This window comes from Macrotis lagotis, chromosome X (genome assembly GCF_037893015.1).
Source record: "Macrotis lagotis isolate mMagLag1 chromosome X, bilby.v1.9.chrom.fasta, whole genome shotgun sequence".
NCBI lineage: Eukaryota > Metazoa > Chordata > Mammalia > Peramelemorphia > Peramelidae > Macrotis > Macrotis lagotis.
In genome coordinates this window covers 701,907,193-701,929,017 of record NC_133666.1, presented here as the reverse complement: position 1 = coordinate 701,929,017, position 21,825 = coordinate 701,907,193, and the positions used below count along the sequence as shown (strand labels likewise).

At 40.1% G+C, this 21,825-nt stretch overlaps 1 protein-coding gene across 1 annotated transcript in view; it reads left to right on the top strand.

Moving 5' to 3' along the window:
* The first annotated feature begins 1,957 nt into the window (after positions 1-1,957).
* LOC141497213 (uncharacterized) overlaps positions 1,958-21,825 on the top strand; it is a 58,633-nt gene continuing 38,765 nt past the window's right edge. Inside the window, exons 1-6 of the mRNA XM_074199860.1 lie at positions 1,958-2,037; positions 4,033-4,084; positions 10,142-10,268; positions 11,495-11,590; positions 14,828-16,768; positions 17,099-17,128. Coding sequence (XP_074055961.1) covers positions 1,994-2,037; positions 4,033-4,084; positions 10,142-10,268; positions 11,495-11,590; positions 14,828-16,768; positions 17,099-17,128 — 2,290 coding nt within the window. The 5' untranslated portion in view covers positions 1,958-1,993. The remainder of the gene's footprint in view (positions 2,038-4,032; positions 4,085-10,141; positions 10,269-11,494; positions 11,591-14,827; positions 16,769-17,098; positions 17,129-21,825) is intronic.

The window sequence follows — 21,825 nt, the reverse complement described above, 5'->3', positions numbered from 1 at the left end:
GCCAAAGTGCTGACCCAGCAGAGAAGGCCCCTCAAATGGCATTCCACCAGTCTACAGGCAGAGATGCTCCTTACTTAAACCAAAGCCCACCCCCCCTCCTCCCCACCCAACCAAAAAGCTACTTAAATTGTAAAAAACAAAAAAAAAGTTTCTTACATTTTGCCAGTTAGATATTTGAATTAAGAAAAGTTTGATGTAGATTTTTTATTCTCCCTTGTCAACCTAGTAAACTGATTAAAAAAATACCACATCACACAGATCTGTTATGACAGTGTAGAAATTCCCTTTCTAAATGATAGATATTTCTGAAGTTCTTAAAATTCTATTTATAGATTTGGAGAGACTGCACTGAAAGGATAATGCACATTTTAGAAATTGGTCTGTGGCCAAATGGTTAATTGGACACTAAAGTGTTATTGGATTTCATCAGGGATGAAAGGTCTGAGCTTCAAGTTCTTGAGTTATACTATAGGAAATGTAACAGACCATGATAGGTGGGTTTTTAACAATTGTACAGCTCAAGGAAATCATTTGTCCCATCTGAACCCTAGTCCTGTACTGATAAACTAGGGTCAGTTAGGTGACTTAGTAGATAAAAGTACTGATTCCAGAGTCAGAAAGAGCTGAGTTCAGATCCAGCCTCAGCCACTTACTACAAGTATGAGTCTGGCAAGGCCCTTGACTTTTTTTGCCTCAGTTCCTCATCTATAAAAGGATCTGCAGAAGGAAGTGACAAAACTGTATCTTTGTCAAGAAAACATTAAAAGTATTTAAGAAGCCTCAGACAGGGGCAGCTAGGTAGCTAGTGGATAAAACACTGGCCTTGGAGTCAGGAGTACCTGGGTTCAAATCCGGTCTCAGACACTTAATAATTACCTAGCTGTGTGGCCTTGTGTAAGCCACTTAACCCCATTTGCCTTGCAAAAATCTAAAAAAACAAACAAAAAGAAGCCTCAGACAAACCTGAATAATGACAACCCAAGCACTGATCCATCAGTGATTTCATTGTCTTTTGATTGTTCATAGGAACTTTGGGAGATGGGCCAGCTCCTTCACTGAATTCAGGAAACTGCCAGTGTTCCTTCTCCCTGAGGTGTGATAAGTCTCTGCTGTTTCATGCAACTGGAAATCAGATTTCCAAGTGTTGATGATTTCCTGTTTATTAATTGTCCTCCAGTGAGAAATTAGTTTTAAAGTTTGCATGCCCTTGCCTAAAGGGAAGGTACCAGAGCAATCCCTTGCTGAGTTCCCCAAGCCCTAATGGAAATGGAGCATTTACAAGATCCTTTGCTATTTCCACAAAGAGTAAGATATTCATTTTGTCCATATTAAGGGAAAAATGACCAAATAAAGGTGATCCATGTAACCCTGCTCTCCTCCAGCCCAATTCCTCATTTGACCACATCCAGATTAGAGGCTGACTTTCTAAGTCCAGTCACATGGCCATCCAGAAGGCCAACAACCCAGAAGGAGAAAGACCACAGACCGCGGTCCAGCTGAGAGCCTGCAGGCCCACGGCCGGGTGTGCTCGCTTCCATTCAGGCATCTCTGCCTTCTCCGCCCCAATGGCCTCTCCTGGCCCTCGTCCTCATCCCTCCCCTCCCAGCCCCACGGGAAGGGCATCGTGTCTCCTGGGGGAGGGCCCACAGGACAGTGCCCACGGGAGGGCCCGGATGCACACTGTCAGGGCTCCCAAGATGCACCTGGGCCCCGCTCTGGGAGGGGGAACCGGAGGGGAGGGGCTGTCTGAGAGGAGCAGCCGGGGGCGGGGTTTGTGGTGGGGGCGGAACAGGGGCGTGGAGAAGGGAGGGCACGTGATGGGGGCGGGGCTCCGGGAGGCGGGTCCCATTGGTCCCCGGAGTCCGGGTCCTAGATGTGATTGGAGAATCCGGTGGAAGAGGGCGGTGCTTTTGGGACTAGGAGGACCCGCCCCGCGGGGCTGCTGGGGACCAGGAAGTCTGCACTGCGCCTGCTCGGCCTCCCCAGAGCTGACATGTCTCCTCCTCGTGGTGCCCGGGCGGGGCGGGCAGGTCGCGGGTAGGTAGCGGCGCCCCCACCCCCCGACCCCTCCCCATTCCCCAGAGTCCTCCGCGCTGCCCCAGCCTCACCCCGGGCCCCCTGCTCCCCGAGCCCCGCCCCCTGCCCCCCGCAGAGCCCCGGGGGTCCCCCAGTGCCCCCAGCTTCCCAGCAGAGCTTCTGTCTCGGGGCCCAGTGACTCGGTTTCCCCGGGCCCAGGGTCTCTCCTGTCGGAATGTCTTCTCCCCCAGACCCACCCCCGGCCCCCTCCTTCCCCGCCTCAGTTTCTTTTTTTTAAATTTATGCTTTATTTTTCTAATTTCATGCTTTTATACCTTTTTCAACATTAATCTATGCATTCGTGTTTAACATCTTTACCTGTTAGTTATTTTGTTTAAGAGCAGTCAGACTAAGGGAAAAGCAGAAAAACCAGATCAGAAGGAAACGGATGAGGGAAGTTTATAAAAATGGGAGTATTGCATTCATTTAGATTCTGGGGAGCTGCGCCCCCAGGTGCGTCTGGCCTTGTCCTGAGGGCGTGTCTCCTTGATCCCTGCACTGCCGAGAGGAGCTGCAGCCCTCAAAGTTGATCAGCTCCCTATGTTGTCAAGGTGTGCACTGTGGTCTTGGTTCTGTTCCCTTTGCTCCGCATCAGTTCACGTCGGTCTTTTCTTGCTTCTCTAAACTTCAGCCCCTCATGGTTTCTCACAGAACAATATAGTATGCCAGACCATTCATAATCCTGAACTTGCCCATCCATTCACCAATGGATGGGCATTCCCTCGGGTTCCAATTCTTGACCGCTATTAAAAGAGTGCCTGTGTCAGGCCTAGGTTACCAACATTACTGCAGAGTGCACTACAGTGGGTTGGACTGTGCCAGACTTACGCTTGCCAAAATAACTATTTTATGGAGGACTTGCACAGGGCAAGGGTTCTGATGGGCATCAGAAGAAGCAATAGTGAGACACTCTGAAGGTCTCATTGAAGAATTTTAGAACTGTTGTGCAGCATGAGAGCCACTAGCACAGGAGAGCCCTGCGTGGCATGCCCTCATCAGTGAGGCAACTGCCTTCTATGAGGAAGGCAGAATTGAATCCGCTCAAAGGAAAAGTGACCTAGGTAAGCTTAGAGTACCCACCCCAGGTGTTCACATGGATTGTTTTGTGGCCAACCTGTGGTAGAGCATTCTGACCTTGTATTGGTCTGATCAGCCACAGTAGGACACACTCATTTGTCTCAAGCATAGTGATGTCATTTTGGTCTTCTTTCACAATGAAGAACCAGTGCTTGTGATTTCATCTTGGATTCTCTCTGTAGTTCAGATCATGTCTAAGTTAGCTGGAGAGGAGATGTGGGGAGGCAGTGGGTTTATTGGTCAGAGAGTTCTGCCTCCAGAGTCACTTGAGGTGTTGCCTGGTCTCAACTCAACCAGGATCCCATATTCTGTCTGCTTATGTAGGAACCTCATTTCCAAGCCTGATCCTCCCAGAGGGTTTCCCCTTTTTGGAGCTTGGGGTCTCTACCCTGAGGGCAGGACCAGGGCCTTTGTAACTCCCTTGGACCTCACGCTTTATAAATCCCTGGAGGCCAGTCTCTTGCCCCTAAAGAGGAGGCAGAGTTCCTCCCCCAACCTCCTCCAGATCAGTCTGCAAGCAGGTCCTGAGTCAAATCCAGATACCAAAGTTGGAACAGACAACCAGCAATCTTCCAGAGTATGATCCCAAAGTAGCCTAGGACTAAGATTATGGGGTGGGGATGATGGATTTTTCTAGGTAGAGGTAAAGAAGGGAGGGACTTTTCAGGTGGCTCTAAGCTGTCTTCTGACTATCAGAAAGGCAGAGGTTGAAAACCTTTCCAGGTTAGGAATATCTTCTGATAGTAAGTGCTTTGGCTGTTGCTAGTTTGTGAATCTATGAAGGGTGGGAGAAGCAGGACCAAAAGGTTGATCAAGACCAGGAAAAAGATTGAGGAACTTGGCAAAATGGAGTCACTTTGCTCCTTGTTACCTTTACAGGACTCCTGGATTCATGAGAATGGACCCTGAGAGCCTTAGACCCCCACTTCAGGTGAGTACTATGTATCCCTGGAATAGACCAAGGAGGCAAATCTAGGTGCTGCAGTGGATAGAGCACTGGCCTTGGAATCAGGACTGGAGTTCCAATACAGCCTCTTATACTTACTAGCTGTGTGGCTTTGGGCAAGTCACTTAACCCTGATTGCCTCACATCCAGGACCATCTCCAGTCATCCTGATTCCTATCTGGCCACTGGATCCAAATGGCTCAGGACAATTAAGTGAGACTGGTGACTTACCACAGACCTCCCCCCCTCATTCATGGCATCACCTCCCTGTATGATACCGTGGTCTTCTTTGAGAATGAAGAACAAACATCAGACCAATATAAGTAACCAAATCCATTTCCCTAGCCAGAGGGGATGGGTCATGAAGAGGACTATGCCTTCTTATGTATCATTTCCTTACCAAAAGTTAGGCTTGAAATTGAACCTGTTAGAAACCACACTGCCCTGTTCTCTTCTTCTGAGTTTTAAACTGATTCCTGGGACTCTAGGATCTTGAGCATTGGGCCCCCACACCTGATATCAGGGTCCTCCCTGTTTCTTATGAATTTCTCCCACCTTACAGTCAACCTTCAATGATCACTTCAGTCACGAATTGACTCAATGCCTGCCTAATGTTGTGTATACACTCACACTCACACACACACACACACACACACACACACACACATATAGATACACATGCCCACATACACCTGATTATAAGCAGTCTGATAGAAGTTAGACATGAGGAGCTCTGTAAAGCATTTCCATTTCAGTCATTCTCCACTTATGTTATCTGGCTCATCATTTATTATCATATCATAATATGTTGTCATAATATTCCATCACTGTCCCCAACAGCTTGTTACGCCATTCCCCAGCTGATGGGCATCCTCTTGATTTCTCAGATACCACAAGAAATGCTATAAATATTTTGGTATAATTTGATCTTTTTCCCTTTTTAAAAAAACTGATTCTAAAGCTGGCAGTGGTGTTGCTGGATCAACAGATATGCCAAGCTCTATAGCCCTTTAGGGAACATTCCAAGCTTGTCTCCTGAATGGTTGGATTGCTTCACAGCTCCACCAACAGTGTATCAGTGTCCTGGTTTTCCTATTTCATTTCCAACATTTGTCATTTTCACTTTCTGTTGTATCTGATAGATGAGATCATACCTTAAAGTAGGTTTTAATTTGCATTTTTCTAATCAATAATGATTTAGTGCCTTTGTCACATGACTAGAGATAGTTCTGATTTCTTTTGTCTGAAAACCATATATTCATACACTGATGATTTGACAGTTGGTGAATGACTTAGTTGTATTTTTTACAAACTTCTCTTCTCTCTGTAATTGAGAATTCAGGTCTTTAATAGTAATATCTGTTACAAATGTTTTTCCTAGTTTCCTGCTAGTTTCCTTTTTATTTTGTTTTGTATAAAAGCTTTTTAATTTTATATAATCAAAGTTGTTTGTTAGATTTTTGCATTGCTCTTTCTTTTTGTTGGGCTTAATCTTTTTCCTGTTATCCACAGACCGGTCAATAAATAATTCCATGTTTGCCTCCTTTGCTCAGTAATTTGCTTTTATGACCAAACCATATTCCCATTTTGACCATGTCTTGGTATGAAGTATGAGATCTTGTTTATACCTAATTTATACACTGCTGTTTTCAAGCTTTTCTATCAACTTTCTGTGAAATGATGAGTTTTTGTTCTAAAAGCTTGGCTCTTTGCCTCTGTCATCTACTGGATTATATAGTCTTGCCTGTATGGTAATGTGTTCCTAATTTATTCCCCTGATCTACCATGTAATTGTTTTATCAGAAATTGTTTTGATAATTATCATTTTTATAATTCAGGTTGAGATCTAGTATGACCAGAACCCCCTTCTTTCACATTTTTTCATTGATTATCTTGTTATCCTTGACTTTTTTAATCCAAATAAAGTTAGATTATTATTTTTTCTCATTCAGCAAGATAGTTTATAAGTATTTAATTGTGATGACATTGAATAAATAGATTAGTCAGATAAAATTGTCAATTTTTTTATAATGCTTTCTCTTTTCTATGAACAAAAATATAACTTCAGTCATTTAGGTATGAGGTTTTTTTTTTGTTTGTTTGTTTTTGTTTTTTTGAAAGGCAAATAGGGTTAAGCAGCTTGCCCAAGACAACTAGGTAATTAGTAAGTGTCTGAAACTGGATTTGAACCCAGGTACTCTGACTCCATGGCCAGTGCTTTATCCGCTTCACCACCTAGCCACCCCTTATGAGTTTATTTTATAAAAGTATTTTATATTGATTTTCAAACAGTTCTTATGTCTGTTTTAGAAGGTAGGCTCTCAGATATTTTAGACTGTCTAGTTATTTTAAATGATCTGTAACAATATAGAATAATATTGCTGACACATAGTAGAGTTCTCCTAATTTTCTCTTTTGATTAAATCAGTTTCAGCTTAAACTTTGTCTGAGCTCATAATTACTACTCCTGGTTTTTTGGTGTGGTTTTTTTTAAACATAATAAATTCTACTTCAGCTCTTTATTTTCTTGGTGTGATGCTTTCATTTTGTGGGTCAATTCATGTCATTCACTTTCTAAACTGTAATTACTTGTATATTTTCCTCCTCCCATTTTTGCCTCACTATCTTTCTCACCCTATTTCCCCTATCCCTCTGGGTTCTTCTGCTTTACTTCTACCTACTACCAAGCCCTCCTGGCCTTTAACCTTTTCATCCTCCCAAAAGTCTCCATCCCTTATTCTTTCCCTGATTCGATCTCCTCTTTTTCCCTAAATTTGGCAGACTCAGTGTGTGTGTGTGTGTGTGTGTGTGTGTGTGTGTGTCTGTGTGTCTGTGTGTCTGTGTGTGTGTCTGTGTGTGTGTGTGTGTCTGTGTGTATATAATTTATATATTTTATATAAAAAGTAATATGAAATGTATAAAAAATGTGTATGACACTTACACATGTATATATTTATATGTGTGTTTGTATATATGAGAAGGGGTGAAAAACCTTTTATGCTTCATGTTTATGAGTTAATTTCTCCCTTTTATCTCTCCCATATAATTTTATCTTTTAGACTCATTCCATCATGCTCAGGTCAACTCAAGCCTGTCTTTCAAATTACCCAAATAATGGCAACAGTCTAAGCATACTCCTAATATTTTCTCACATAAGAAGTAAACAATTTGATTTTTTTAAGTCCCGTATGATTAATCTTTAATGTTTACTTTGTCTTTCACCCAGATGTTGTTTGTCAAATTTCCCTTAAGTTCTGGGGTTGTTTTCACAACAACTTTAAAGTCTTTGAGGTTGTTAGATTTCCTTTTTTATTTTCATTGAGGATTATACTTTGTTGAGTATGTTATTCTTGGTCATTGCCTCAATTCTTTTGCTCTATGCAATATAATATTCCAAGAGCTAGGGTCCTTCAATGTAATAGATGGTAGGTCTTGGCTAAAACATATTGTAGCTTGAAGATATTTAAATAGGGTTTGTCTTGTGGCTTCCAATATTTTTTCTTTAGCCTGGGAGCTTGAAAACCTGGCTTTGACATTCCTTTAAGTTTTCCTCCTAGAATCTCTTTTGGGTGGAGTTTTCAGGGCAATTTTCCTTGTTAATTTGCTGCAATATTGCATCAAGATTCTTCTTTAAATTATTTTCAGGTAGTCCAACTATTCTTATATTGTTGCTCCTCTATCTGTTTACCAAGACAGCGACTTTTCTGATGAAATGATTCACATTCTCTTACTATTTTTTTGGTTCGTTGATTTTGATTTATTTCTTGATCTTTTAGAATGTCATTAGTTTCCCATTTTCCAAGTCTCTTTTTCAAGGAATTATTTTTTTCCTTATGTTTTTTTGATTCTTTATTTCAAGTTGATTTTCTTTTCATCATTTTCTCATTTTTTAGGATTGGTCTGAATCATTTCTCATTTTTCCTTGGTCTCTCTTAATTGATTTCTAAAAAGCTTTTTAAGTTCTTCTGAAAGCTCTTTTTGTACTTGGGATCATTGAATGAGAAATTGTTATTTATGGATGCAACCCCACCTTTGCTCTTTGAAATGCAATGTTCTAATATCTACAGTGTTTTTAGTATAGAAGCTGCTAGGCTTTGTGAAATCCTGGTTACTTTTCTACACTATTTAATTTTTTTCGCCTTGTTTTTAAAATATTTTTCCTTTAACCCAGGAGTTTTGAAACTTGGCTCTGACATTCTTATAAATGTTCTTCCTCCTACTGGTGTGATCAGCCACAGTTAGACACATTTTAATTTATCTCAAACATGGTGATATCACTTTGGTCCTCTTCAAAAATGGACAAGAACCAACCAAATTTTCTTCCTAGGATTTTTTCCAGGTGGAGTGGAATTTTTGTTTCTTCCTTCCTTCTTGGTCTGGAACTTCAGGGCAATTTTCCTTAATAATTTCTTGTTACATTGTATCCTGATACTTCTTTTGATCATAATTTTCAGGTAGTTCAGCAATTCTTACATTGTTTCTTCTTAATCTCTTCACCAGATTAGTTGTTTTCTAATGAGCTGTTTCAGATTCTCTTTTTTTTTCTACTTTTTTAAAATCGTGGTGTTTTATAATGTCATTCAATCCCTCTTGCCCAATTCTTGTTTTCAAGGAGTTATTTTTTTCTTAAAGATTTTATATCTCTTTTTCTAATTGGTTAACTATTTTTTCAAAGTTGTGATTGCTTTTTTCTACTAATTTGTCCTTGTTCTTGATTTCAAAATTCCTGTTTGTTTTTCTCCCAAAGATTTTCTTTCTCTTTTTAATCTGGTTAACTTTTTGATTATTTTCTTGATAAGATTTCAATTATTTTCTAATTTTTGATAAGATTTTTCTAATTTTGGGGCAGCTAGGTGGTGCAGTGGATAGAGCACTGGCCTTGGAGTCAGGAGTATCAGAGTTCAAATGCGGCCTCAGACACTTAATAATTACCTAGCTGTGTGGCCTTGGTCAAGCCACTTAACCCCATTTGTCTTGCAAAAAAAAAAAAACCTTAAAAATAAAAAGAAAATGATCCTAAATCTTCCTTTACACAAAGTAACTATCAGCGATTGGATACTTTTTTCTTTCCTTCTTCATTTTTATCTTTATTTGCTTTTATTATACTTTTAGCAGCTTAATATTATTATTATTATATTTTGATTTTGGATTGTGAATATTATTGCCCTTGCCCTCAACTGTTTCTACTATTGTTTACTTAATTCAATCTGGGGGCTCAAACTCATATATACCTCTCTTCCTTCACTCAACCCCAGGCTCACTATCCCCAAAATATTCTTGCTCCCTTGTTGTACAGATTCTCCCCCCCCCCCCCCATTGCCAGACCTGGGGTAATGTCTGGACAACCCAGCCAGGCTTGACTTCCAGAAATACCAGGGGCAGTCCTTCAATTGTCCCACTCTCGGCACCTGCTTTTCTTTAGATGAAAGTTTGTGAGAGAAAAGTAACTGAAGTGAAATTTCTAGAGGTGTCCACTGCTTCTCTCATGGTTTCTTGTTGGATGATTTACTTCCTTCAGGCCAAACCTCATCCTATTGCATTCTTCTCTGAGTTCTCTCAAGTTGTCCTAGGACATTACCCCTTTATTTTTGATGTTCTTCCTTCATTTCACAATGATTATCAATTTGTGGAGTAAATCTGGAAGGTCTGGACATTTCTATCCTACACCACCATCTTCTTAGGATTCCCCCCTACCAGATTGAGAAAAAAAAGTTACCCATTACCTTCTCTCTTTCTCTTGCACACATCCACCTCCCACCTCCCAGGTAGACCACAAAACTTCTCCCAGATTCCCCAGGATGATGCACTATATTTCAAGGGGTTTCTCAGCTTTGTTCCTAGTGAGATATAACATCCATTTTTTCAGAATTCCCTCGCACTCTTAATGAATTTCGGTTCTAGAGTTGACTGATTCTCATTTAGGGTATGACCTCTGGGCAGATCCCTTCTCTGTGCTTCAGCTTCCATCTAGAATTGAATAGGGGTGGATTCTTTACTTCTCATGAGTCTTACATTTCTACACCTGGTGTCTTGGTGGTCTAGGAGTTGGTGACATTCAGGGATGTGGCTGTGGACTTCACCCAGGAGGAGTGGAGCCTTTTGGACCCTCATCAGAAGCAGATGTACAAGGAGGTCATGCTGGAGAATGCCCAGAACCTGCTCTCTGTGGGTAAGGACCCTTCCCCTGGTAACATGTAGTCTGTTATCAATGGGAACATCTTCATTCCCTACTGTACAGGATTTGGAACAATTTAGAGAGATGAAAGGGCAGGTCTCCTGCTATTTTGTCCTTAATCATCCTTCCTCTTGCCCCAAAATTCTCACCAAGATGGTGGGAAAGGAAGGGAAGTGAATAAGCATTTTTTTCAGCTGCTACTTGCCAGATGCTATGATGAGGGCTTTTTTTTTTAGGTTTTTGCAAGGCAAATGGGGTTAAATAACTTGCCCAAGGCCACACAGCTAGGTAATTATTAAATGTCTGAGACCGGATTTGAACCCAGGTACTCCTGACTCCAAGGCCAGTGCTTTATCCACTATGCCACCTAGCTGCCCCGATAAGGGCTTTCTTAAAAATATTATGTCACTTCATCCTGAAAATAACCTTCCAAGTTAGGTGGTATTACTATTTGCATTTGACAGTTGGAAAAACCTGACACAAATGAAGGTTAACTGATTTGGCATACTCCTAGTCATTGTCTGATTCTGGATTTTGACTCCGGCATTCCTCAGGGTAGACCTGGGCTTCTTTCCACTGCACTATTTTGATCTTATATATTAGCAAATGTTTGCTGAGTCCTTCCTTCTATGAAGAAGTTGCACCAAGACCACATTTCCTCATCCTGATCTGGTTCCATCCCCATATCCCTCATAAATAAGTGCTCTGAGACTCTTATTCAGGAGGCCTAGGACCCACCCTGTCTTCCTTTCCTGTATGCTTCTGGCACTGCCAGAATAACCGACTATCCAAGAAGGAGCATTTGGCACAACTATGGAGATTGCCTGAAGAGAATCTCACCTGAAGAGAGAAAGAATCCTCAAATGAACAACGCACAAGGTTTCTATATGATTCAGGGACTGAGGAACAGGGGAGAGGAACTGGGCAAAATGTTCATGTTTCTGGGCTTGAGATTAGTCTCGCATCTTAACTCTTAACCCTATTTTGCAAGGTGATGTTTTCACCAGAATGGAACCTGTTAGGATGGTGGAAATTAAGGTGGGGGAAAGGATTGGACTATTTTGCATAACAGCCCATCCTCTTTTGGGTTCCTTGCATTACAAGCGCTAAAGGGTGCTTCTAAGCTCCTACCAGCAGCTCTCTGTATACAGCCCTTTCCAAAGGAGGACTAAATTTCAACTTTCTCTCCATCTTCGTCCCCAATTGATTTCTCTGCCCAGGGCTTCCAGGTCCAAGACAAGATGTGATGGCTTATTTTGAGCAAAGGGAAGTTCTGTGGATGCTGGAGCCCAACAGACTGAAGAGCCACTGTCCAGGTAGGTGAGGTGAAGTCAGGTATAGGACAGTGATGATAGCTGGTGTATTACAGGGACCCAAGGACTGGATTTGGAGGCTGGAATACCTGCCTTGGGATTCTTTTTCAAATATTTCTTGACAGTGCCTTCTTGGGTCAATCACTGAACTACTGAGTCTCACTTTTCCATATGTAAAATAAGGAAGTTGGATTCCATGGTTTTGCAACTTGCTTCCAGGAATTAACCTATGACCCTTAAAGAAAAGCATTGCTTGGGATTTGGCAACAGAGAATTCTTTTGAAAATGCAAAAGGGGGATGGGCTCCTTTCTTTGGGCTCTTTCCTAAACTTTCTTCTAGTCAGTAAACATTTAAGTGCCATAATAATGTCCCAGATTCTGTGTACAGAACACAATACATCAGTAAATGTAAGGGACTTTCCCTACTCTCATGTTCCTTAAATCCCAATGGAGCAGGGAAGAAGCCAACAAGCATGTAGAAACCCATGATGGGACAGGATAGAAGAGGAACTAATTAAGACAGCGATGACAGGGGCAGCTAGGTGGCACAGTGGATAGAGCACTGGCCCTGGAGTCAGGAGTACCTGAGTTCAAATCCAGCCTCAGACGCTTAATAATGACCTAGTTGTGTGGCCTTGGGCAAGCCACTTAACCCCATTTGTCTTGCAAAAACCGAGAGAGAGAGAGAGAGAGAGAGAGAGAGAGAGAGAGAGAGAGAGAGAGAGAGAGAGATGACCCCATATTTAAGGAGGATTAGAAAAGGCTTATTGTGAAATGGGATCTGTGCATGGCTACCAGGGAAGCCAGGGAGAGAATTCTAGGAACAGGGATAGGCAAGGGAATAACCATGGATTGTAGTAGTAGAATATCCTATCCTCACAAGAGGAAGGAGTCCCATACCACTGGATTCTAGCATAGATGGGGGAAACAGGCTAAAAGAAAACTGACAGCATAGAGGAAGGGCTGGAGAAAAAGTGCTTTAATAGCTGGAGATGGGGTTTTATATTTAATCCATTTGCTTGGGAGTCACTGGGACTTGGTGAGAATGTGGTGTTAAGGTCAGGTGAGAATTTTAGGATGAAGAATTTGACAGTGGGATAGAGGAATAATTAGATTGGGGGTTAAGTTGAGGCAGCTGGACCAACCAACAGCCTCTTACAAAGCCTCTGAAGTGACCATGGTCAGACATAAGAAAGTGGCAGTATTAAGAGAGAAAGGAATTTATCTGAAAAATGTCACCAAGGTAGAATCAAGTGGACTTTGCAAGAGTTTGAGGATGTGGTTTAGGAATGGGAATATGAGAGAGTTGATGAGTACTGCATTGCATTGAATTATTGGTAAATGCCTTGGATAGAATTAGGAATATAATAAGATGGGAGGGTTGGCATAAAGTTTCCCTTTGGAATTAGTAAAGTAGAAATAGGACAGAATAATGGAACTAAAATCTAGAAAGGAGAATTTTTAGAAGGGGACATTGACAGTGTCAGAGCCTGCAGAGAAGTCTAAATGGATCAGAATTAAAAATATTCATTGAATTGTGGCAATTAGAGAAATTAATATTTTTCTTTTTTTGTTTGACTATTAAAAATATAGAAATTAAGTATAAATGGCAATTGAAAAAGTATACTCTCTGTACATAGAGAAAGAACTGAGAATTGGAAATTTTTATAGAATATTTTCACATAGATATACCAGTTTGTGTCTAATAGGGATCATATATTGGATAGGGGCCTCAGAAGATGACTAATGGGAAAAAAAAGAAAAGCAAAAAAGAAATATAATGCAAACAGTTGAACACAAGTTGTAAAACATTACCTCAGTCTGTTAAGCCATGAAATAGATAATGGACACAATATCATGGGGATACTTGGATCAAGTAAGATTATGTTTTATTTGCAATGATAAGAAAATGGTCAGTGTGGAAGGGAGTGAAACAATAAAAGAAAATGGAGAGTCCAGCTGAGGATTATATCGTGGTAGTTGAGTGTTAGAATGAGATTATTTGCACATGTGGCAGCTAGGTGGTAAAATGGATTAGAGTACCTTCCCTATAAACAGGAGGACTGGAGTTCAAATTCAGCCTCAGATGCTTGAGAGCTATTAGCTCTGTGACCCTGAGAAAGTCACTTAAACCATATTGTTTCAAATACAGGGCCATCTCCAGCCTTTTTGATTTATATTTGACCACTGGTTCCACATGGCTCTAGAGGAGACAGTCAGGCTACTAATTGACATAGCACCCTCTCAGTCAAATCCAATTCCATTGCTTATCATAACCTCATCATCCTGATGTCTTCTTGGAGAAAAAAGGAAAAGCAAAAACAATGACAACAATTTTCACATGTAAAAGGATTTTCTTTAACCAACATAAGGATAGGGGCCACTAGGTGGCGCAGTGGATAAAGCACCGGTCCTAGAGTCAGGAGTACCTGGGTTCAAATTCAGTCCCAGATTGTTAATAATTACCTAGCTGTGTGGCCTTGGGCAAGCCACTAAACTCCATTTGCCTTGCAAAAAACCTAAAAAAATAAACAAACATCTTTTCATCTGATAAGGAGTCAAAAAGGTGAAGAATTTTTTTGATTCATATGAAAGTAATATTCTTGAAAATGTGTCATATTTAAAATTTTTGTCTTGTTTTATTTTTTCAATTATATATTATGAAAATTTTTCAACAATCAGCCATTGTGCATATTTGTGTTACATAATTTTCTCTCGCTCTTTCTTCTCCTCTTCCTCCCCTCTTCAGTGAACAGCCTAGTGAACATTGTACATGTACTTTTCTGTTTAAGATGTTTATATATTTGCAATTTTCTGCATGAGGAATTGTGTTTGTCCTTGTCTTTAATTTTGGAAGAAGACTGTGACATCAGGGAGTAGATGTCATGACAAGCCCATGAATTGCATTTGAGTGAAGGGGTGTGATGCTAAGGCACCAGTCTCACTTTCTCCTCCAGAACTATTGAGGTGTAAGCTCATGATTTACATTGTGAATATCATGAAAATCTCATGAGAGTGCCTGCATCACAGGTTTAGTTGATGTTTATTGTTGGGATCCAACACTCCTTATAAAGTAAGTCATCCTTAGGATATAAGCTAGTGTCATTTTAAACTGATAGGTTGTCTCCACTAAGATTAAAGTTTGGGGGTTTGGGGGAGGGGAATAAATAGTTGATGAGTTTAGAATCTACTAGTGCTGGGAAAGGGAAATAATTTGTGTTTATTTATTTTCTTGTTTAGTTCTTTCAGAAGAAGAGATCAAACTTGAAATGAAGGAGAATACTGGAAAACTAAGCCTTTCTGTGAAAGAAACTCACAAGGAAAGTGTCATGAACGAAAGTGCCTGTGACTTCACATGGAGAGATTTTGGCATTACACATGAGAGAGTCCACACTGGAGAGCAATCTCATGATTTTAATCAATGGGAAAAGGTTTTTTCATTGAAGGACTCTCTTGTTAAACATCAGAGAATCCACACTGGAGAGAAACCTTATGAGTGTAATCAGGCTAGAAAGGCTTTTACTTCCAAGATGAGTCTTATTGTACATCAGAAAATTCACACTGGAGGGGAAGTTTATGAATCTAATCAGTGTGAAAAATCTTTTCCAGTGAAGGAGACTCTTGTTAAACATCAGAGAATCCCCACTGGAGAAAAATCCTATGAATGTAATCAATTTGGAAAGACTTTTCCCTTGAAGGATTCTCTTGTTAAATATCAGAGAATCCCTAGGAGAGGGAAACCTTATGAATGTGATCAATGTGAAAAGGCTTTTCCATTGAAGTTCCATCTTATTAGACATCAGAAAATTCATACCAGAGAGAAACCTCATGAATGTAATCAATGTGGAAAGGCTTTTTCATGGAAGTTCCATCTTACTAGACATCAAAGAATCCATACTGGAGAGAAACCTTATGAATGTAATCAATGTGGAAAGACTTTTACAGTTAAATCCCATCTTACTACACATCAGAGAATCCACACTGGAGAAAAACCCTATGAATGTAATCAATGTGGAAAGGCCTTTTCATTGAAGGGCACTCTTATTAAGCATCAGAGAATCCACACTGGAGAGAAAGTTTATGGATGCAATCAATGTGGAAAGGCTTTTACAGGCAAGTCATATCTTACTAGACATCAGAGGATCCACACTGGTGAGAAACCTTATGAGTGTAATCAATGTGGAAAGGCTTTTTCATTGAAGGGCACTCTTATTATTCATCAAAGAATCCATACTGGAGAGAAACCTTATGAGTGTAATCATTGTGGCAAGGCGTTTACAAACAAGTCATATCTTACTGTACATCAGAGGATCCACACTGGAGAGAAACCTTATGAATGTAATCAGTGTGGAGACGCGTTTTCTTTGAAGGAGACTCTTATTAAACATCAGAGAATCCACACTGGAGAGAAACCTTATGAATGTAATCAGTGTGGAAAGAGTTTTACAAGCAAATCATATGTTACTATACATCAGAGGATCCACTCTGGAGAGAAACCTTATGAATGTCATCAGTGTGGAAAGGCTTTTTCACTGAAGGAGTCTCTTGTTAAACATCAGAGAATTCACACTGGAGAGAAACCTTATGAATGTAATCAGTGTGGAAAGGCTTTTTCATTGAAGGGCACTCTTGTTAAGCATCAGAGAATCCACACTGGAGAGAAACCTTATGAATGTAATCACTGTGGAAAGGCTTTTTCATCGAAGAGCACACTTATTAAACACCAGAGAATCCACACTGGAGAGAAACCTTATGAATGTAATCAATGTGGAAAGACTTTTACAAGCAAGTCATATGTTACTATACATCAGAGAATCCACACTGGAGAGAAACCCTATGAATGTAGTCAATGTGGAAAGTCTTTTACATTGAAGGAGACTCTTGTTAAACATCAGAGAATCCACACTGGAGAAAAACCTTATGAATGCAATCAATGTGGAAAGGCTTTTTCATTGAAGGAGATTCTTGTTAAACATCAAAGAATCCACACTGGAGAGAAACCTTATGAATGCAATCAATGTGGAAAGGTTTTTACGTACAAATCATATCTTACTATACATCAGAGGATCCATACTGCAGAGAAACCTTTCGAATGTAACCAGTGTGGAAAGATTTTTTCATTGAAGAATACTCTTATTAAACACCAGAAAACCCATTCTGGAGAGGGACCTTATATATGCATGCCATGGGGAAAAGCTTTTACTTAGAGGACCCCTTATTATACATCAGAGAATTTACATGGAGGATAAACGTTATGGATGTGGTCAATATGGAAAGACTTTTACATTAAAGGAGAGACTCATTGCACATTAGAGAATTCACCCTGGAGAGGAACCTTATGAATCAAATCATTGTAGAAAGGTAATTCCATGATATTCCAGTCTTAAGAAACGTTAGAGAATTCACACTAGAAAAGACCTTTATGTTTGGAGTCAGTGTGGAAAGCTTTTACATTGAAGGAGAGATTTACTGCACATCATAGAATCTACACTGTAGGGAAACCTGAATGTGATCATTGTGGAAAGGCTTTTTCATTGAAAGGCACTCTTGTTAAACATTAGAGAATTCACATGAAGCAGAACCTTATAAATGCCCTCATTAAAGGGCACTCTTGATAGACATTAGACAATTGCCACTGGAGAGAAATTTTATGAATGTATTCAATGTGGAAAGACTTTTACATGGAATGAGAGATTTACTGCCTATCAGAGAATCTACAATGGATAGAAAACTTATGAATGTGTCTGAGTTTCCTAAACTAGCATTTTTATAAAGGACATAACTTGATATTCTCAAAAACACAATGTCTATAGAATAAGAAAAAACTGCTAGTGTTATGGCAACTAGAGGAAAACACTTGATTAAATCGAGAAGACAACAGACTTTGCACAATGGAGTATAATTTCAGGCAAACTAGGAGAATTTTATATCTCCCACAGACCACCAATCACCATCTTTTCAGCCTACATTGAGAGCACTACAGGTGACAGTCAAGGACCTCTTTAATATTTGATACATTCTGTCATCTGATTGTTGTGAATCAATGATCATGTGATGACAAAGGGATTCCAATAAACTTGAGACAGAGCAGAACACTTGTTTAAATAAGAAAAGCAGCCACTACTTTCTTGGTGAGGCGTTTTGCAATTTCTTTCTCAAAAGCATCCCTAGGGGGCAGCTAGGTGAAGCAGTGGATAGAGCACTGACCCTGGAGTCAGGAGTACCTGAGTTCAAATCCGGCCTCAGACACTAAATAATGACCTAGTTGTGTGGCCTTGGGCATGCCACTTAACCCCATTGCCTTGCAAAAACTAAAAAAAAAAAGCTTCCCTGGCATGACCCTTAATAATTTCTGGAAAGTCAAAGAGTTCATTGACTCCTGTAGAACATGGTTGGGGATCCTGGTACAACCAAAGTGATCTTTCGTTTGGCCTCTTCACCTAAAGCTAAAAGCTATTATGAAAATAAAAACTTTTCTAGGAACTTTGAAAGAGGTTAAGAAGATACTGTCTCTTGGGGCAGCTTGGTATAGTGGATAGAGCTCTGGCTCTGGAGTCAGGAGGATCTAAGTTCAAATTTGACTTCAGACACTTAATTTTCTAGCTGTGTGACCTTGGGTCAGTCACCTAACTCCATTGCCTTGCCAGAAAGAGAGAAGATATAATCTCTGTTTTTCTAACTCTGGTCAAGTTGGTAGACAGACAAAATAGAAACAAGTGAAATGGAAATCTTTTTTTCAGTCTCCAGAAATTGATAATACTAGAGTCTGAAGTTGTACATTTATTAAGGAAGGTGGTAATAAAATGCCATTGACTTTTCCTATTCCTCTGCTATTTTTACAACTTATTCTGGGGTTCTGCATGTTGTCAGCTTTTCCAAAGTGCAGGGATCCAACACCGAGGTCCACAGACTCCCTTCCTGGTCAGAATTTAGCAAGTCCCTGATCCAAATCTGATTTTCTTAGTTGAATTTCAGTTGGTTGCTATTGTGCCATTAGAAATTGGGAGGGATGGGTATTCAGAGAACCCTGGAAAGACTTGCATGACCAGATGCCAAGCAAGAAGAGCAGAACCAAAAGAACATTGTACATCCTAACAGCAATGTGGGGGTGATAATCAACCTTAATGGATTTGCTCATTCCATCAGTGCATCAGTTTTAGGGTTTCTTCTATGGAGAATACCATCTGTATGCAAAGAGAGAACTGTGGAATATAAACAAAGACTAAAGACTACTACCCTCAATTAAAAAAAAGTAGTCCCATGTACCATTAAATTTTACTATCTCATATTTTTTTTTCCCTCAAGGATTTGATTTTTATCTCAACACATTCAACTGTGATCAAAGTAGATCATGGAAACAATGTAAAGATTATCAGACTTGCCTTCTGTGGGAGAGGTTGGGGGGGGAATTGTAAAATTCAAAATATTACAAAAAATGATAGGTTGAAACTTCTATTATAATAATTGGATAACAAATAAACGATATTAAAAAAAGAGAAAGAGCATTTGGCATAACCATGGAGATCTCTAGTAGAGAATCTCATCTGAAGAGGTAAAGACTCCCTAAATGAGCAATACAAGGGTTTCCAATATGGTTCAGGGACTAAGTTAACAGGAAAGGAGTTGGGCAAAATGTTCATGGTCCTTGGACTTGAAGGCTGGTCTTGCAACTTGAAATTTTACCCTATTTTGGAAGGAGGTGTTTTCATCAGAATAGAACCTGTTAGGATGGGGGCGGGCTTAAGGTGAGAGGAGAGGATTGGACCATTTTATATGACAACACATCCTCTTTTGGGTTCCTTGCATTACAAGCATAAATGGGTCAGTTCAAGCTCCTATGTGTGAGCTTCATGGAGGGAGTGTCAAAGTGCTGCATTTCTGTGTATACAGCCCTTTCCAAAAGAGAACTAAATTTCAACTTTCTCTCCATCTTCATCCCCAACTGATTACCCTGCCCAGGGCTTCCAGTTCCCAGACAAGATGTGATCTCTTGTTTTGAGCAAAAGGAAGCTCCATGGATGCTGGAGCTGGAACACCTGAGGAGCTGCTGTCCAGGTGAGTGAGGTGAAAACTAGTGGAGGCCAGGTATGATGGGCTTCTTTGTGTTACAGTGAAGCAAGAACTGGATGTCGGGGCTGGAACCTGCCATGGGATTCTTTTTCAGATATTTCCTGACAATGCTTTCTTGGGTCAGTCACTGAACCACTGAGTCTTGTATTCTCCATATGTTAAATAAGAAAGTTGGCTTCCATGGTCTTTCAACTCCCTTCCAGGAATCAATCTCTGATCTTAAAAGAAAGGCCTTGCTTGCGATTTCACAACAGAATTTTGAAAATGCCAAAAGGTGACAGGCTAATTTCTTTGGGTTCTCTCCTAGACCTTCTTCCAAGTCAATGAACATCTAAGTGCCCTTAATGTCCCAGACTCTGTAAAGCACCCAACACCTCAATAGATGTAAGGGAATTCCCCTGCTCCAATAAATTCTGGTGAAGCAGAGAAGTGGTCAACAACTATGTAGAAACCCACGATTGACAGGATAGAAGTGGAAATAATTAAGAGAGGAAAGACCCCAGATTTAAGGATGGGAAAAGGCTTATTGTGGAATGGGGTCTCTGATCATCAAGGGAAGCCAGAGAGCACATTCTAGAGATGGCAAGGGAATAACCATGGATTCTATTGGTAGAAAAACCTGTTCTCAGAACAGAAAGGCCCATACCATTGGATTCTAGCATATATGGGGGAAATATGGTGAAAGAAGACTAAAAGCCTAGAGGAACAGCTGGAGATAAAGGGCTTTTATGGTTGTAGACAGGGTTTTATATTTAATCCATTTTCAGGGTAGTCACTGGGACTTGGTGAGAATGTAGTGTTATGGTCAGGTGAGAATTTTAGGAAGAATTTGACAACAGGATAGAGGGATAATTAGACTGGGGGTAACTTAAGGCACCCAGACCAACCAGTAGCCTCTTAAAAAACCTCAGATGTGAAGTGACTATGTTTAGATACAAGAAAGTGACAGTATTCTAAGAGAAAGGGTTATATGTGAAAGATGTCACAAAGACAAGAGGACTTTGCAAGAGATTGAAGATGTGGCTCAGGTGTGGGAATGTGTAAGAGTTGATGAGTACTGCATTGCATTGCACTATTGGATGATGCCTTGACTAGCATTAGGAATACATGAAGAAGGGAGGGTTGGCGCAAAGACAGAGTGCCCTTTTCTAAATGGACAATAGAAACAAGGAGAGAATAATGTCATTAAAATCTAGAAAGGAGGATATTGAGAAAAGGGGATGATTGACAGTGTCAAAGCCTGTAGAGAAGACTAGAAGGATCAGAATTAAGAATAGCATTGAAGTTTAGCACTTTGAGAACATGTTAATGTTCTTTTTTTTGTTTGACTTAAAATACCCAAATTAAGTATAACGGACAGTTGAAGAAGGATGCTATCTAAACATAGAGGGAGAACTGAGAACTAGAAATATATATATATGTATAATTTTTTCACCTAGCTATACCACATTGTGTCTAATGGTGGTCTTATATTGGAAGGGACCTCGAAAGAGGCCTAAAGGAGAAAATAAAGACAAAGAAAAAAAAAAGAACTACAAGGGCAAGGAGTTGAGCACAATTTGGAAAAGGCTACCTCTATCTCTTAAGTCATGAAGTGAAGAAAAGATAATAGACACAGAAATCATGGGGGTGCATGGATCAAGTAGGAGTGTTAAAGATTAGATTGAACTGGGTATTTTTTTGTGATAATGAGATAATAGTGTGGAAAAGAATGAAACAATTTTTTTTAAAAATGGAGATACCAGCTGAGGATTATACCAAGGTAGTTGAGTGTTGGAATGAGATTTTTTGCACATGTGGCAGATAGGTGGTAAAATGCATTGGAGTACCTTCCCTAGAAACAGGAAGACTGGAGTTCAAATTCAGCCTCAGATGACTGACAGCTGTCTGACCCTGAGAAAGTCACTTAATGGTCTCATATCCAGGGCTATCTTCAGGCTTCTTGATTTATATTTGGTCACTGGTCCCAGATGGCTCCAGAGCAGAAAGTCAGTCTACTGATTTGGCATAGCCCTTCTCAGTCAAATTCAATTCCATTGCTTGTCGTGAAATCAGTTCCATGATGTCTTAGAAAAAATAAAAACAAAAGCAATGACAACAAGAACGTTTTTGATTTGTGTGAGACGAGGTAGATAATGTACTTCTTAAAAAAAGTACACTTTTTAAAA